The sequence below is a fragment of the Mangifera indica genome, chromosome 15, assembly GCF_011075055.1.
Source record: "Mangifera indica cultivar Alphonso chromosome 15, CATAS_Mindica_2.1, whole genome shotgun sequence".
Taxonomy (NCBI): domain Eukaryota; kingdom Viridiplantae; phylum Streptophyta; class Magnoliopsida; order Sapindales; family Anacardiaceae; genus Mangifera; species Mangifera indica.
In genome coordinates, this window is record NC_058151.1 from 3,669,251 (window position 1) to 3,685,942 (window position 16,692).

At 30.8% G+C, this 16,692-nt stretch overlaps 2 protein-coding genes and 1 long non-coding RNA gene across 3 annotated transcripts; 1 reads left to right on the forward strand and 2 right to left on the reverse strand.

The window, feature by feature from the left end:
• Positions 1-3,512: 3,512 nt before the first annotated feature.
• LOC123197769 lies at positions 3,513-6,670 on the reverse strand. Its single transcript, XM_044612148.1, has 3 exons — positions 6,123-6,670; positions 4,266-4,782; positions 3,513-3,717 (listed from the first exon to the last, which is right to left on the reverse strand). Exons 1-2 carry the CDS (start codon positions 6,294-6,296, stop codon positions 4,453-4,455), a joined length of 504 nt encoding a protein of 167 aa, XP_044468083.1. The 5' UTR covers positions 6,297-6,670; the 3' UTR covers positions 3,513-3,717; positions 4,266-4,452.
• A 1,996-nt stretch (positions 6,671-8,666) lies between these two features.
• Positions 8,667-12,795, reverse strand: LOC123197766 (disease resistance protein RPS6-like). The gene is made up of 4 exons (XM_044612145.1): positions 12,159-12,795; positions 11,643-11,721; positions 9,463-10,014; positions 8,667-8,914 (listed from the first exon to the last, which is right to left on the reverse strand). The coding sequence occupies exons 1-4, from the start codon at positions 12,620-12,622 to the stop codon at positions 8,894-8,896; spliced, it is 1,116 nt and encodes a 371-aa protein (XP_044468080.1). The 5' UTR covers positions 12,623-12,795; the 3' UTR covers positions 8,667-8,893.
• Positions 12,796-13,767: 972 nt separating this feature from the next.
• LOC123197772 lies at positions 13,768-15,275 on the forward strand. Its single transcript, XR_006497922.1, has 3 exons — positions 13,768-13,827; positions 13,927-13,986; positions 14,827-15,275. It is a non-coding gene; the product is annotated as an uncharacterized LOC123197772 (long non-coding RNA).
• The last annotated feature ends 1,417 nt before the right edge of the window (positions 15,276-16,692 follow it).

Genomic DNA, 16,692 nt, shown 5'->3' on the forward strand with positions numbered 1-16,692 from the left:
ACACCTATTGTCATGAATCATAGACTTCATATTATCGTATGTTGATTGATTTAACCACTATATTGACAAATTTGAGCACATATCTAGCAAGCTTGTCCTCAACCTATGGTGTTAACGGGTAAGATCTTTGACCTATAAAAACCACTAATAAACGTAATGAAAAAAAAAAGTCAAACCAATTTTAGTCATACGTACCCACCATATTTCGCCTATTAAAAAACCAATGTTGCATTATGCTCCTCAGAAACTTAACTAATATGGTGACAGATAAAGTGTGAGCAGTCTATGTCAAAGCATTAAAGGACTCAGCAATATTGGTTATCATGATATTGTACCACCATCCTTCAAAGTGGGCATGCACCTATCTTTTACATCCAATGTCAATCAAATAGGCTGTCGTAGCAGAATTTACTTGGACAATTCTACTCATGGTAGCTTGGAAACCCCTGAGGTGATATGTTTTAGCAACTTTCCAAAATAGTCCTTCAATATGTTTGTTTTTTTTTAATTGCGTATGCATGTTACCTTTTATATGGTAATTACAAAACCCATGATAGGCATGAGGCATTACGTTCACCACCGATGTAATTATTGAATGATGACGATAAGAAATAATGGCTAAATCCAGCAAATCACCAGTACACATATGTAAGTACGTCAAAAAGAGTGTCCACATATTGATTTTCTCCTTATGCCTAATACCAAAGGCGAGCGGATAAATTTGATTATTATCATCCTTCGTAACAACAATGAAAAGTGACCCAAGATACTTTTCCTTTAAGTGTGAAGCATCAATGCATATCACTGAATAATAGAATTATTGAAACCCTCTTATTGAGCAATCCATACACATGAAGAAAAACTTGAACCTATTTTTTCGGTCGATACCAATATGTGTCACGGTTTTCAGGTTCTTAAGCTCTAAATTGTGACGACACTCGTGCAATAGCATGAAAGATTTTTTGGGAGATTCTCGTAATACATTTAGTGCATATGTTTTGGCACGTCATGCTTGCGTATAGAAAATGTCGATTTTGTACCTGTTTGCTATGTCTGAAATAGTTTCCTTTGGTCGATAAATACGATCAACAACAAACATTGATTTAAGTATATTTCCCAATGACTTTAAACCAGCTTATTTATAGTGTGACAATATTTAATCCGATGAACAAGTATGTGTCTTGTCCATACGTCATAACACCTTATAGTCTTCATCTTCTTCTCTCGTTGCTTATACCTGTCATTTATATTGTGAATGTACGCATTTAAGCTCATATCGTATATTATCAGAGTGATCGACTTTCTATTGAATTCTTGTCTCTAACGCATATATTCGAAATAATGTTTTCAATTTTGCCTTCGAATTATAAAAACCCATCACTTGCAAATGGTTGTCCTTTCGTGTCGCTCGATTACTAATACCTACATTCTCAATATCAATAACAGACTTAGGAAGCCATTGAAATGGATTTAGATTATAGATGTGACTTAGATATACTCTAATATTTATAGAGCCATAACGTGTCGTGCTACATTCAGCCTCCTCATTACAAGTATGACTTTGACTTCTATCAATATCTTGGCTTGAAACACCGTATATGTCTTCATCAAACCCCGAGAATTCATCATCATAATCATCCTCATTACCCTCTACTTCATAATCTTCATCCATGTTGTCATCAGTATGATTTGTCTGTCAATACTTATTCAATTTACCCCTAACAAATTCTACTATAGTATGATTTGTCTAAACATTTAAGTCAATTCATATTAGTTTCGATACCTATGTGTCAATCTAAACACGATTTCATTTACTTTCAAGTCATATCGGATTGATCTGAATTAAAATTTGTATAAAAAAAGTCAAGTTTAACCCAATTTTTTGTCGTATCGTATCAGATAAATAAATTGTAGTGAAAATTGTCATTACTAGATGGGTTGGAATTTGTTCTTCAGTTATTCAAGTAATTCTTTTAAGTTGTACTTAATATGCTCTCTATACTTAAAGCCATTGTTTTTAAAAGCAGACTAAACCGGCTGGTTTGACCTATTAAACCATAAACCAATTTGTAATCCACTCCGGTTTTACAATCTGATTCAGTTTATATATAAATACTGACTTATTTGAAATTCAGTCAAACTCAGTAAGTTTGTTAAACAAAAAAAACTATTTATAAACAACAATTTGTAATTGGTTTTTTCTTTATCTTATGTAATGGAGTGTCAGTTGTTTAATTAATATTTTTTAATTATGTTTTATATGTTTTATGTTTCAAAAATATGTTAAAAGTTTGATATTATTCAAGAAATAAATAATAATTTGACAATAAATTGAACCGGTTAGTTGTCTAGTAAACCGGTCAAACTGTAAACTAGTGAAATGATCAATTTGATGATCGATCTGGCTTTAGAAACACTGTTTAAAGCTATAAGACTTGAAAATTTTGATTGTAAAGTTGATAAAAACATGAGTTATGTTAGGCTTTGGACATCTTTTATGTGGCTAAGGTCAATTGGAGATGTATTACATCAATTTGAACATAATTAGGATAAAATAAAGGATAAATGATTTCAGGTTGTAATTTGGGTCCAACCTAGACTCGCATGAAGACAACCTGGTACCGTATTAGTAATAGGAACGGTCAAAAAACTAAATGACTTAGGACTTGCATCAACGTTTAGTGAGTCAACCAAATACATTCTTTAGCACCTAACTCTCTCTAATTACTCATCCTTTCATTGTAATCATAGAGTTGATGGCTGCTTCAATTTTTTTTTTAAATTTTAACCCAAAAATCAAATAAACAATATTAACTAAAATAACCAATTCTGATGTGTTTTGTACAAAATTAATCAAGAAGTCTAACCTTAAATTGATAGAGTTGGTATTATAAAACCAATCAGTTCTTACAAATGACGTAATCATGTTTGTAAGTTGTATTTATAATCAATAAAATGATAAGGTGATGATTTGCCATTGAACATCTTCGTTCAGTGACAAAGATGAGGAGAAGACCTCAAAAAAGACAAAAAAAAAAAAAGGGAGAAAGAGAACCCATTGGTGACAACACTAGAAAAAAGAGAGGAAAAAAAGAAAAAACCTTAAAAAAATATATATTTCAAAGTTTAATCCACATAGTAAATTGTTAGTTTTTTAAACATAAGAAAGAAATTGATAAAATTAACTAGTTTTATTAATTTTAACTGCTTATATATAAGTATTTGAATTTTTAATAGTTAATGAATATTAATTTGAAAATACAATAAATTTTGAATATAAATAAGTCTTTTGATCTTTTCAATATTTAGTGGATACCTATTTGAGATTTCACTCAACCTTGGAGGAGCTAAGTCTTTTGGCCTTTTTATAAAACTCATGGTTTTAATTATTTTAATTAATACTTTTTTAAATAATTAATATCTCGAGAAGAATCTTGGGTGGGAACTAGTCTGATGGCCTTACTAAAAGTATATAGTATGACACCGCACTAAAAGAATGTGGCACTAAAAAATATTATGATCTCATTAATCTTCAAAGAAAGTAAATAATTAAGATAATAATTAAAAATTAAAATATCAAAAGTAAATCTTTTAGAAAAAAAGTGGAAGACGGCTGGTTTAACCTTAATAATATTCCAAATCTGATGAATCTTCACTATAATGAGATCTTTGAGGTAGAAGTACGTTTGCCTCACCCTTACTGATCAAGTACCCCTCCTACAATCAACCAAAATTAACAAAATTAAAATAAATAAATAAATTTAAAATCAACAAATTCAAAGTCAAGAAGAATATTTCTGATTCTAGAACGCATTCCAAAGGGGTTGACCAAGTTTTTGTTAATATTTTGTGTGATTGGATGTATTTGCTTTTTTGAGACAAATAGAGTCACACATTTGCTTGTAAAATAACTATAAGTAATATTATATATATTTATTTTAGATACACACTTATGTGTGTCACCATGTGATTATGTATTACTTTATAAATGACTAATTATGAGACACTTAATAGTAATCAGCATACTACTCTACAAGCATTGATGTTTATATAAATTAGCTAAACTTGCAGAAATTTCATTACAAACATGAAATTAAGATAGCCAACAGCAAGAGATGCTGCCTACTTGTTTAATTAAAGAAGGTTATACTCTTGAAATTGCACAATGCAACAATGAGATTAATAGTATTTGATTGGAAGTCAAACGGTAAGTAGAGTAAGGGCACATGAAACACCAAGCCAAATTAATAGATTCAAATGGGTACCTGGCTATGCGAAATTTGCTCCTTCTTGAAAGCAAACACAACAACAAGAAGGGCGAAGACTAGCGGGAAAAGCGATGGGCTGTAACTGTTCTTATCTTTTGCAACAGCTAGAATCTATTGAATTAACAAAGTAACTAATTGGAGCACAGAGAAGGCAACCTCCACCCACGCAAGTACCTTCTCAGGTCTATGTCCATATGCCGGGAAGAAAATTCTTATTGCTTTTTCCATATACATCCAACACTACTGATATTGCCTCCATGACAAGGAAAAACACAGAAAGAAACCTCCGACCCTGTGATTCATATTTAGACCGCAAACCAGGTGATTCGGATTCAAACCACCAACCCTGTGATTCAGATTCAGACCACCTCAAACCCTGTAATTCAGATTCAGACCACCTCAAAACCTGTGATTTAGATTCAGACCTGGACTGTAATTCAGATTCAAACGACCAACACTGTAATTCAGATTCCGAACACCTCAAACCCTGTAATTCAGATTCAGACCTCAAATCCTGTGATTCAGATTCAGATTCAGAGATTAAGGTTACATATAACATATACAGCAATAAAACTATATATAATTAAGAGCGTCTTAATTTCTCAATTCATTAATCAATGAAATTACTAAATTTCTCATAATTAACCACCTGCTTCCTTCAGTAATTGGTATATCTCAATCACCAAACACTCCAATACCTAAGAAACAGTGAGATGAATACGATAAAAATTGAATGTATTTCAATTGCCCGGGATTGAAAGGGCTAGTTAAAAACCAAAAGACAAAGAAAATAATATAAAATGAAAATAAGTAAACTTTCATTCACCATTACCACAAGAGGGGGGCAGAGAATATGACAATTAATATTCATTTTGAGAGAAGTTTTGCTATATTTTCCCACTTTCGCCAAACATCATTAACCAAGTAAAAACTTCAAATTGACTTGAAAGTTAACTGAATACAACATGGGCAACAATTGTTTAACCTATATCAGTAATGTGTGTGATTTGTATTATGCATATATCATTTAACCCAATACATGATAATTTTCTCACCGTTGTAGATGTTATACCAACCAATTCATTTGACGTGAAAAATATGAAGTTTAAAATTTATGGATATGATAATTATTTTTTTACAAAAGTAAAGAATGACTTACATTATGAACATAATTAGGTTATATTATGCGCATAATTAATTATTTTTTATGCATATAATAATAACTTATATTATGAGTATAATAGTTTACTATTTAATTGTTTCTTTTTAATATAATTATGTTTTACACTATTAATAGTTTAATATTATGAATATAATTATGATTTATAATTTAATGTTTAATTATTTTTGCTTTTGAATAATTATTAATAACTTACACTCTTAGTTTATATGCTACAGTGCTTCCTTCCTGTTAAAGCACAAATGGCTATAATAAAACATAAGACTGACAAGACAAATGCAGCAAAGAGAAAATTCTTTTTGCTTTTTCGATATACATCCAACACCACTGATGTTTCCTCCATGACAAGGAAAAACACAGAAAGATGCCTCCAACCCTGTGAATAAGCTCAAAGAGTGTAACTTAGGCATAATGTTTTAGTATTATTTAAAAAAAAAAAAAAAAGAAGAAACAAAATAAAGGCAATTCCATAAAATAGAATAAAATATTTTTGAAACTTCAATTCTCTAAATCAGCTCAAAGAGAGTTTATGGAATTTCTCTCATAGTTATTCAGAAACTAAAAAATGTTAAATAAGCTTTTTTCGAGTCAAGCCATACAACTACAGATACTCTTATAAGATGATGAGTGATGTATAAGCAAATTGTCGTTGATTTTGCTGAAAACAAACGGACCTGAGTGCCTTGGGGCATAGCATCCACCTTGTAACGTTTGGAGGGGTTGGCAGTGAATCGAAACCTCCGTTTGGGATTTTTGATGATTCCACATTGATTTCTCCATCTCTCCAGCACCTCGGCGGACAAATGTTCCGGTCTAACATCAAAATTTTCTAGCAAATATCTCTCCATTAATCAACTACTTATTTCTTTCAACAATTGGCAACCAAATCTCCTCCTAACAGTGTTCTATTTCTTTCAAAATCAGCAAGCAAGGTTTCTAGTTAAAACTCGCCCGTCTCTGCCATTCAAATACTACAGAAACAGGAACTACCGCGAACAAGCTTGACCTAGTGGAGGCAATAACAAAGCAATTTCGATTGGTGTTACAAGGAACCTTCTCTAGCCGTGGAATATAATAAAGCTTCCTAAAGAAAGCCATCTTTGATAAAGGTTCCTCACGCGGTTTGACCATCATCCAGGAAGTGCTTTTACCTCTCACCAGTAATATCGCCCAGTAAAATCTATCAAAATTACACCGAAAGACTAACTACCCTCTAATAATTTTTTTAATTTCATAATTATCACAAATAAATATCTGATCCTTTTACTCTTTTTCTCTATACATCGGTTCTCTACATATATATATATAACAAAAACATCCAAAATCACAAAGAAATTTCCCGAAAGAAAAGTCATTGACAAACGGATGAGCCAACAACATACGCAGATAATCTCACCGATCACGTTTCTCCCTTGCCAATCAGTACATCTTGTCATGCCATGCCTGGGTTTTGAGAAATAATTTTCCATTTTTGCCCTTCATCCGTTAATTTTTATGGTAGCCCGAGTTGCTTTTTAATACAAATGCCAGTGCTCTCAAAACTTAGAATCAACATTCGCTTTTCAGAATCTAAGGACCCCATTGGACATTCACTAAATGTAAGGATTCCAAACACGCGGCTGCTGCGCGGAAAGTGAATGGTGCAATTAACACGATTGACCTGTTGCTTTTTTGACGTAACCTATCCTCGTCGTGTGTGAGGATAATTTAATTAAGTATTATTTTATTTTAAATTAAAATCTTTATAATTATAATTATATTCAAAAATATATTCATTTTTTTTTGTTATGTAATATGAAAATGAAAAAAAATTTGTAAATTATATAGATATAATATAATCAATAATAAATAAATTAGTGTTTAAATTTTTCAAAATTAATAAATAAAAATTTAAAAAAACTCTAGTATTTAGTTGAAAATAATTCCTTTGGCCTAAAACCTTTAACAAATCATGACTTCTGATTCACATGTGCTTCATTGCTTTGACTTCCAATTTTTTACTTGGGAAACATAGATTTCATGACTGTAAGCATACCTTTGGTTTCATAATATTTTATTACTAAAATTGAAAGACTTTTTTAAAAATTATTATATATGATGAAATTTAATAAAATTTAATAATTATTATATTTAGTTAGAGATAATAAAATATTACTAGTATATTATTTATTTAAATATTCTATATTATAATTATTTAAACATATTTTTATATTATTTGTTATATTAATTAAAAATAAAAATTATTTTTATTTTAAAAAATTAATAAATAAATATATAATTAAAATAAAATCAAAATTATCTTGGTAATTTTTTAATACCTAAGTAAAGATGACAATAAAATTACCTCTTATACTATCTGCTACAGTAGCATTGTTAATAGAAAATTATTGTAATTTTTTATCACTTATAAATTAAATGAAATAATATAAATAATAAAAAATAGATTAATAAAGTAATATTTAAAGTCTGGTAACTAATTGCCACCTAAATTTAATCTTCCTATTCATTTAATTTATATTGCCCTATAATTATATACATTGAATATATTCCAAATGGAAACTATTATTTTCCATGCCAAATTTGGAGGAATCATAAATTCTCAGCCATTAAATGGTTAAAACTACAAAATTTCACCCATATTACAACTTTGTTAGATGAAAAAACTTAAGGGTGAAAAAGTTATTTCAGTTATTTTAAATTTTCAGGAAAAAAAAAAAGCCAACGTCAAATCACCAAGATCACAACTTAGAAAACATGATTTGGCTAAAATCGCACTAAGTTAGATGCAATACAAGCTAAATTCATTTAAGTCACTTTCTTTAAGTGTGATCAAGTTGGAATTATTTTTTTTAGCATAATTTTATAAGATCGCAATTTAGCTAGTGTCATTCTAATGGTCGGATAACATCTTTTAGAGGGGGTTATTCAATCTGAATCATACCAAGCCAAGTGCAATAAAAATATAGTTTACTCTATTAATCGATTGTATTTAAATAATCATATTTATACCAAGTTAATGCACAAAATGAAATTATTAGTTTTTAAAATTTTGAAAGAAAAATGAGATAAATTTATATATTTTTTAATATTATTATTAAAATGATAATTTTTTTTAACTATAACTAAAAATTTTAACACAATTTAAGCATATAGGTCAAACTTTCATTTTTTTTAAAAAAATTGATAGGTATAAGTTTAAAATTGCATTAAATCTTTGGTGGTAGCAAGTCTTTTGGCCTTATTAGAAATATATAGTACGACACCGGACTAAAAGAATGGAGCACTAACAAATATTACGATCTCATCAATCTTCCAAAGAAAGTATCAAAAGTAAATCTTTTAGAAGGAAAGTGGAAGCTGGCTCCTTTAACCTTAATATTATTCCAAGTCTGACGAATCTTCACTATAATAAGGCCTTTGAGGTAGAAGCACGTTTGCCTCACCCTTACGGATCAAGCACCTGCTCCTACAATCAACCAAAATTAACAAAATCAAAATAAATAAATAAATTTAAAATCAACAAATTCAAACTCGAGAAGAATATTTTTGATTCTAGAAAGCATTCCAGAGCGGTTGATCAAGTTTTTGTTAATATTTTGTGTAATTGGATCTATTTGCTTTTTTGAGACAAATAGAGTCACACATTTGCTTGTAAAATAATTATGAATAATATTATACATATCCACTTTACATATACACTTATGTATATCATCATGTGATTAGATATTACTTTATAAGTGAGCAATTATGAGACACTCAATGGTAATCAGTATACTACTGTACAAGCATTGATGTTTATATAAATTAGCTAAATTTTCAGAAATTTCGTTACAAACATGAAATTAAGGTGGTCAAAAGCAAGAGATGCTACCTGCTTGTTTAATTAAAGAAGGTTATACTCTTAAAATTGCACAATACAGCAATGAGATAAATAGTATTTGATTGCAAGTCAGATGCTAAGTAGAGTAAGGGCACATGAAACACCAAGCCAGATTAATAAATTCAAATGGGTACCTGGCTATGCGAAATTTGCTTCTTCTTGAAAGCAAACACGACAACAACAAGGGCAAATACTAGCGGGAAAAGGGATGGGCTGTAACTGTTCTTCACTTTTGCAACAGCTAAAATATATTGACTGAATGAAATAACTAATTGGACCACAGAGAAGGCAACCTCCACCCACGCAAGTTCCCTCTCAGCTCTTTGTTTATACGCTGCAGTGTTTCTTTTCCTGATAAAAGCATATATGGTTATAATAAAACCAAAGGCTGACAAGACAAATGCAGCAAGAAGAAAATTCTTGTTGCTTTTTCCATATTCATCCAACACCACTGATATTGCCTCCATGACAAGGAAAAACACAGAAAGAAACCTCCAACCCTGTGATTCATATTTAGACCACAAATCATGTGATTCGGATTCAAACCACCAACCCTGTGATTCAGATTCAGACCACCTCAAACCCTGTAATTCAGATTCAGACCACCTCAAACCCTCTAAATCATCTGCTTCGACTATAAAATCGGCAGAAAGCCCGACCACAGCAGGCATTTTAACTTCCTCTACCTGCGATTCAGATTAGGAGATTAAGGTTACATATAACATATACAGCAATAAAACTATATATAATTAAGAGCATCTTATTTTCTCAATTCGTTAATCAATGAAATTACTAAATTTCTCATAATTAACCAGCTGCTTCCTTCAGTAATATCTCAATCATCAAACACTCCAATATCTAAGAAAGAGTAAGATGAATATGATAAAAATTGAATGCATTTCAATTGCCTGGGATTGAAAGGGCTAGTTAAAAACCAAAAGACAGAGTGAACTTTCATTCACCATTACTACAAGACGGGGCTGGCCAGAGAATATATGACAATTAATATTCATTTTAGAGAAGTTGTACCATATATATATATTTTCTATCTTCTGACAGTATTGGAAGAAATTCATTTTAGAGAAGTTGTGCTATATTTTCCCACTTTCGCCAAACATCATTAACCAAGCAAGAACCTTCAAATTGACTTGAAAGTTAATTAAGCACGATATGGGCAACAGTTGTTTAGCCTATATGAGTACTGTGTATGATCCGTATTAAGCAGATATCATTTGACCCAATAAATGATAATTTTCTTAACATTTTATATGTTATTAGACACGTCAATTGGACCGGGCTAAATGGAGGTCCGGCCCGAAGCACGAAAAAAGGCCCGGGCACGATAAAACCCGGTCCGGCACTGTAGAGTGTCGGGCCGGGCCTAGGGGTTTAATATTAGGCCCATGGGCTGGCCCGGCCCGGCCCAATACTGTTTATATATATATATATATATATATATATATATATATATATATATATATATATATATATATATATATATATATATATATTTATTTTTTTTTTTTTCTTAGACAATAGAAGCAAATCTTGGCTTCTGCTGCCTTGCCGCCTTGGTCTACTTCTGCCTTGGCAGAAGCAGATTTATGCTTCTGCCAGACAGGAGCCTCTACAAAATTTTTTTTTAAAATTTTTTTTTAAATAAATCTATTTTATTTCCTTTTATTTTCACTTTTATTTATAAATCTTTTAATCACTCAATTTCAATTATTGCATTATATTTTCAATTTCATTAACTCTCTTTCAAAAAATATCTAAATTCGTAAATAATAATTATTTATTTTTGAAGAATTCAGAGATTTAAATATAAAAGATGAATAGATAAATATTATATAGTAGATATATTTTATTTATGTTTTGTAATTTATACCTATATAAATTAATTTATTTATACTATGTTATCAATTTATAATATTTTTCATCATATAACTACGGTATTCCTCCGTCACAAGTGAGAGGTTATAAATAAAATATTCGGGATACTGTTATCGGTTTTAATAATTGAAAAAAATTTATGTTAAAAAATGTTAATTAAAAATTAAAAAAAAATGGTTAAATGGGCCGGGCCGGCCCGATTAAAGCCCAACCCGGCCCGACCCGATTAAAGCCCAACCCGGCCCGACCCGATTAAGGCCCGTTATTATATGGGTCGGGCCTTGGGCCTTTATATTTTAATGGGTCGGCTCGGTCCAAAGGCCCGTTACTGTTTAGACCTTAGGCCCGGAACTGCCCATTAGCCCGATGGGCCGAATCGGAGCCAGCCCGGCTCATTGACATCTCTATATGTTATATCAACCTGTTCATATTCAGGAGATATATCTGGCAATTTCTCCAAAATATCTTCAACGATATCCTCTACAAGTCCGTCGTCGGGCCTATCAATAAAACAAAAGGAAACAGAAGTGACTAATAAGTAGATCACAAAGAGACATAGACAACATAATTCTTATTCCAATAGGCGGGAAAACATTTCCTAATAAATTCTATTTTCAACGTTATTGACCAAAAGTAATTAAAAAAATTATATTTCATATCTTAACAATGCCAGTAAACAGCTTCAAGTATTCCTTACCTCAATGATAAAGTAGAACCAATAGTCTTTCAATTTAATAAATTTAACTCTAAAATATTGATCTGCAGTGGAACTTGTTCATAAAATCTTCAAAAACTGAATGAAATATATATATATATATATATATATATATATATATATATATATATATATATATATATATATATATATATTTTCTGCATCTTGACAAAAACAAAATAAGCATAAAGTGAAAGCATAATGTAAGAAGAGAAGTTTCACCTAATAGCATCTGCAGAAAAGCCAGAAATATTTGCTGCTTCTTTCAAAGCATCTCTCCATCTTGTTAATCTTTCTGGGTTCTCCTTATAACGTTCTTCAACCCGACTAAATCCATGCCCAAAGCTCCCAGTCTGATTCTTTACATCAACTGGATCTACGTGATAGTATACTGGTATTACTACCTGGCCGTATAAGCGTCGGCATCCAAGAATCTTTTCAAGCTCTTCAAGAAACGATTTAGAAGAAGCGTAGTTTTCCGAGAAAACGACAACTGATATCTTTGATTTTTCAATAGCATGCAAAGTTTCTTCTCCACGAACAAGTTTATCATCGATGAAAATCTTAATCTTATCGTCAAGCAAAGCTTCATTGAGGCGATCGATAAAATGGCGGACATCTTCATCCCTAAAACTAAGGTAAACATCATGCTCAAATCGAGTAGTTAAAGAAGAAGAAGCAGCCATCAAGTTCGATGGTGAGAGATTCTACAGATAATCGACTGACACAATTTGGAAGAAGAGGAAGGGGAAGCCGAGAGAGAAGTAGACTTTAGCTTCGGCCCTTCGGGATAAAATAATATAAAACCTGTTGTAAGTAAGGAATAATTGAGAGAAATAAGTGAAAGAGAGAAAGAGTAATTTTTATGTATAAATCTGGATGCTTAATTTACAGAGTGAGCGGGGCTATTTATAAGCATTTTGGTCGCTCCTCAAGTAAAGAAAAATGGGTAATTTGCAAGGCATTTAATGTGTTTACATTAACTTTTTAGCCAAAGTCTTTTCATGTGGCCTCACATATAACAAAACCAGGTTTCCTTGCATTTTCTGGCCTGCCAAAGAACTATTTCCCACCTAAGGTTAGGTGAAAAGACAAACACACGCACATGAGTTCTTGAAAATTGATCTTTTTGAAAGACGCCTCCAACCCTGTGATTCAGATTCAGAGTCAGAGATTAAGGTTACATATAACATATACAGCTATAAAACGATATATAATTAAGAGCTTCCTTCAGTAATTGGTATATCTCAATCATCAAACACTCCAATATCTAAGAAAGAGTAAGATAAATATGATAAAAATTGAATGTACTTCAATTGACCGGGATTGAAAGGGCTAGTTAAAAACCAAAAGACAAAGAAAATAATATAAAATGAAAATAAGTAAACTTTCATTCACCATTACCACAAGACGGGGGCCTGGCAGAGAATATGACAATTAATATTCATTTTAGAGAAGTTGTGCCATATATATTTTCTGTCTTCTGATACTATTGGAAGAAATTCATTTTATAGAAGTTGTGCTATATTTTCCCACTTTCGCCAAGCATCATTAACCAAGTAAGAATGAAATACCCAAAACAAATGTTCATGGGGGTAAAAGTTGCTTATTAGGAAGGTCTAACCCAAAATAGCAATTTGTGAAGAATTATGGGGTTTTGTAAATGTATAAGTGTAAGTATAGGGTTTAAAGAGAAAGTTTCCTTTAACTTATTAAATAAGCCATTAAGCTTTCTTCTTCTACGAGGAAAAACAGAAAGCGCAGAGGAGAAGAGAGAAAAGAGAGAAAAGGAGAGAAGAAAAGAAAGGAGAAAGAAAAAGAGAAAAAAAAGGGGAAAGAAAAAGAAAGAAGAGAAAGGAGAAGAGGAAATTGATAGAAAAATAAGGATAAGGTACCAAATTTTCATCTAATAAACTCTAGGGTTTGAAATCACTATTCAAATTGAGGATTTTCAAATTTTAACTATGTTGCTTCAAATTGGTACGAATAGGTGAAGAAAGAGGAAGATTGATAAAGAAAAAACAGCATCAATTTTGGGTCTACCCAAATTGTAAGTGGAAAACAAACCTTGAACTATATTTTTTTTTAAATCATACAAACTTATGTTTTTGTTTTCAATCCTTGATAAATGGTATTATGAATTTTATTATGCATGTTGTTGATTTTCATTTTGAGTAACTGTAAAGGCAACTTAAATTCAACGTTGTGTATTATTGTAAATTTGAATGTTAAATTAATTGAAGTTATATGTGTGTGGCTGCGAGCAAAAGTCAATTAATTCAGTAATGACTGGTTGAAATTCTGAATATTTAATTATTGATGTTGAGTAGTTGTAGAGTTGAAAGGCATTTAAGTAGTTCTATGGGTGATTGAGATTTGTTGAATGTTAATTGATTTAATGTTTATGTAGCTTTAAAGTTGAAAGTATTTAATTCAATTCTACAGGTGACTGAAATTTTTTTATGTTAATTGATTTAACGTTGTATGTAGCTGTAGAACTGAAAGATATTTAAATATAGTTCTATGGGGGCTTCAAATGGTTATATGTTATTTGAATTGATGTTTGTGAGCATGTAGAATTGAAGGTGATTTAAATCCAATTTATGGATGACTACAGTTGCTAAATAATTTATTTATTTATTAATGAGTGTATAACAGTAGAGTTGAAAAAACCTTAATTCAGTGATGAATATGACTATATTGTTGAATGCTATCAAATTGGTATTGTAGTGGGGTGTAGAATTGAATATTGTTAATTTAATATAGCGAGGTCATGGTTACCTAATGATGATTATTCTAAGATTTTATTATTGAGTTATTAAATTATGAATATGGTATTAAGAAAATTATGTTGTTGCATATCTGGTGATTAGTTGCTCTGCTTGTGCAGTATTTTATGTCAGGTATGACAGATTTTCAGTTGCTTTGCTTCCATAATATTTCACTTCAGGTATGACAGATGTTAGTTGGTCTACCTGTGCAGTATTTTATGATAGGTATGACAAATTTTTAATTGCTCTGCCTGTGTAGTATTTTACCCCAGACATGACAGATTTCAATTGCTCTATCCAAGCAAAACTCAGCATGTTAGATATGACAGTTCTTTCTCGCTCTATTCGTGTTGGGGACATCCACTGGGTATGATAGATTTCTCCTTGAGAATATTAGTAGTGATGTACAACTTAAGTTATTGTATTGGCGAAAGGTTCATAAATAAATAAAGAAAATAAAAATATGAGTTATTGACAATCAAATCTTCTTTTTAAAGATGATATTTTCTAAGCATAATTTTATCACTCATGCAATGTGTGTTCCTTTAAATTTATTCAGAATATTGAGTATGCATAGAAATTGTTGGCAACCTCATTGCCATAAGTGTGTTACCATATAAAGAAAAATATATTTGCATGTGGTCATGAATTTTGTTTATTGGTAAATGCAACTTTTGAAATATTTTGGGAGGTTGTGGGTTCATTCAATGAGAATTACAATAATTAGTTCAAGAGTGATATTCCTAATTAATTTTAATTATTAACAGTAAATGATTTTAATTTAATAGTGATGTTTCTAATTATTTCTTTAGAAATTAAATATCTTTGAATGAGTTAATATATGATAAACTCTTGTATATTTTTATTGATATATATGTCATATGCAACAATGTTTTATAAACTATCCACTCACTAAGCTTTTAGCTCACCTTTATAGAATTTTGCCCTCTAAGACCGTGTCGAGCAATGACTTACCCAAGGTTGTGCCACAATATGGCATCTTTAGTAGGTGTCCTAGTTTGCATACATATATTTGGGTTTTCTTTGAGAAACTTAGGAAACATTGAAGGCCAAAGGCCTAGTTAAACTATTTTCATGATTTTGAATGGAAATCAAGATGTAAAATTTTTGTTATGCATGTCATAAGGTTGGAGGCCTAAGTAAAAGCTTATTTTGTGTTTTAATTTGAAATTAGACTGTTATTTTGTTGTATAATTACAGTAAGGTTAAAGACCTAGACATGATGAAAAAAAAATTTTAATGTTATAGTTATGTGTGTAGCAAAATATTTAAAAATTTTATAGGATGCATCTCGATCTCCTAAATCCCATAAGAGCGTTGGGTGTTATGGGGTTAGAGAGTTGAGACGGTTCTGTCAAAGAACCTTCAAATTGACTTGAAAGTTAATTGAATACAATATGGGCAAGAGTTGTTTAGCCTGTATCAGTAATGTGTGTGATCCGTATTATGCATATATCATTTGACCGAATACATGATAATTTTTTTAACATTTTTTATGTTACACTAACCAGTTTAGTCGGGTCTATCAATCTCTTCCTAATATCTTCAACGATTTCCTCTATAAGTGGGGACTCGGCCGATCAATAATAACAAAAGGAAACAGAAGTGAGTATTAAGGAGAACACAAAGAGACAAAGACAGCATAATTCTTATTCCAATAGGCACGAAAACATTTCCTAATAAATTCTATTTTCAACGTTATTGACCAAAAGTAATTACAACCTTGACATGTCATATCTTTAACAATACAATAAACAGCTGCAAGTATCACTTACCCCAATGATCAAGTAGAACGAATAGCTTTCAGTTTAATAAATTTAACTCTAAAATATTGATCTGCAGTGGAACTTGATCATAAAATCTTCAAAAATTGAATGAAATATATATATATTTTCTATAGCTTGACAAAAACAAAATAAGCATAAAGTGAAAGTATAATGTAAGAAGAGAAGTTTCACCAAGTA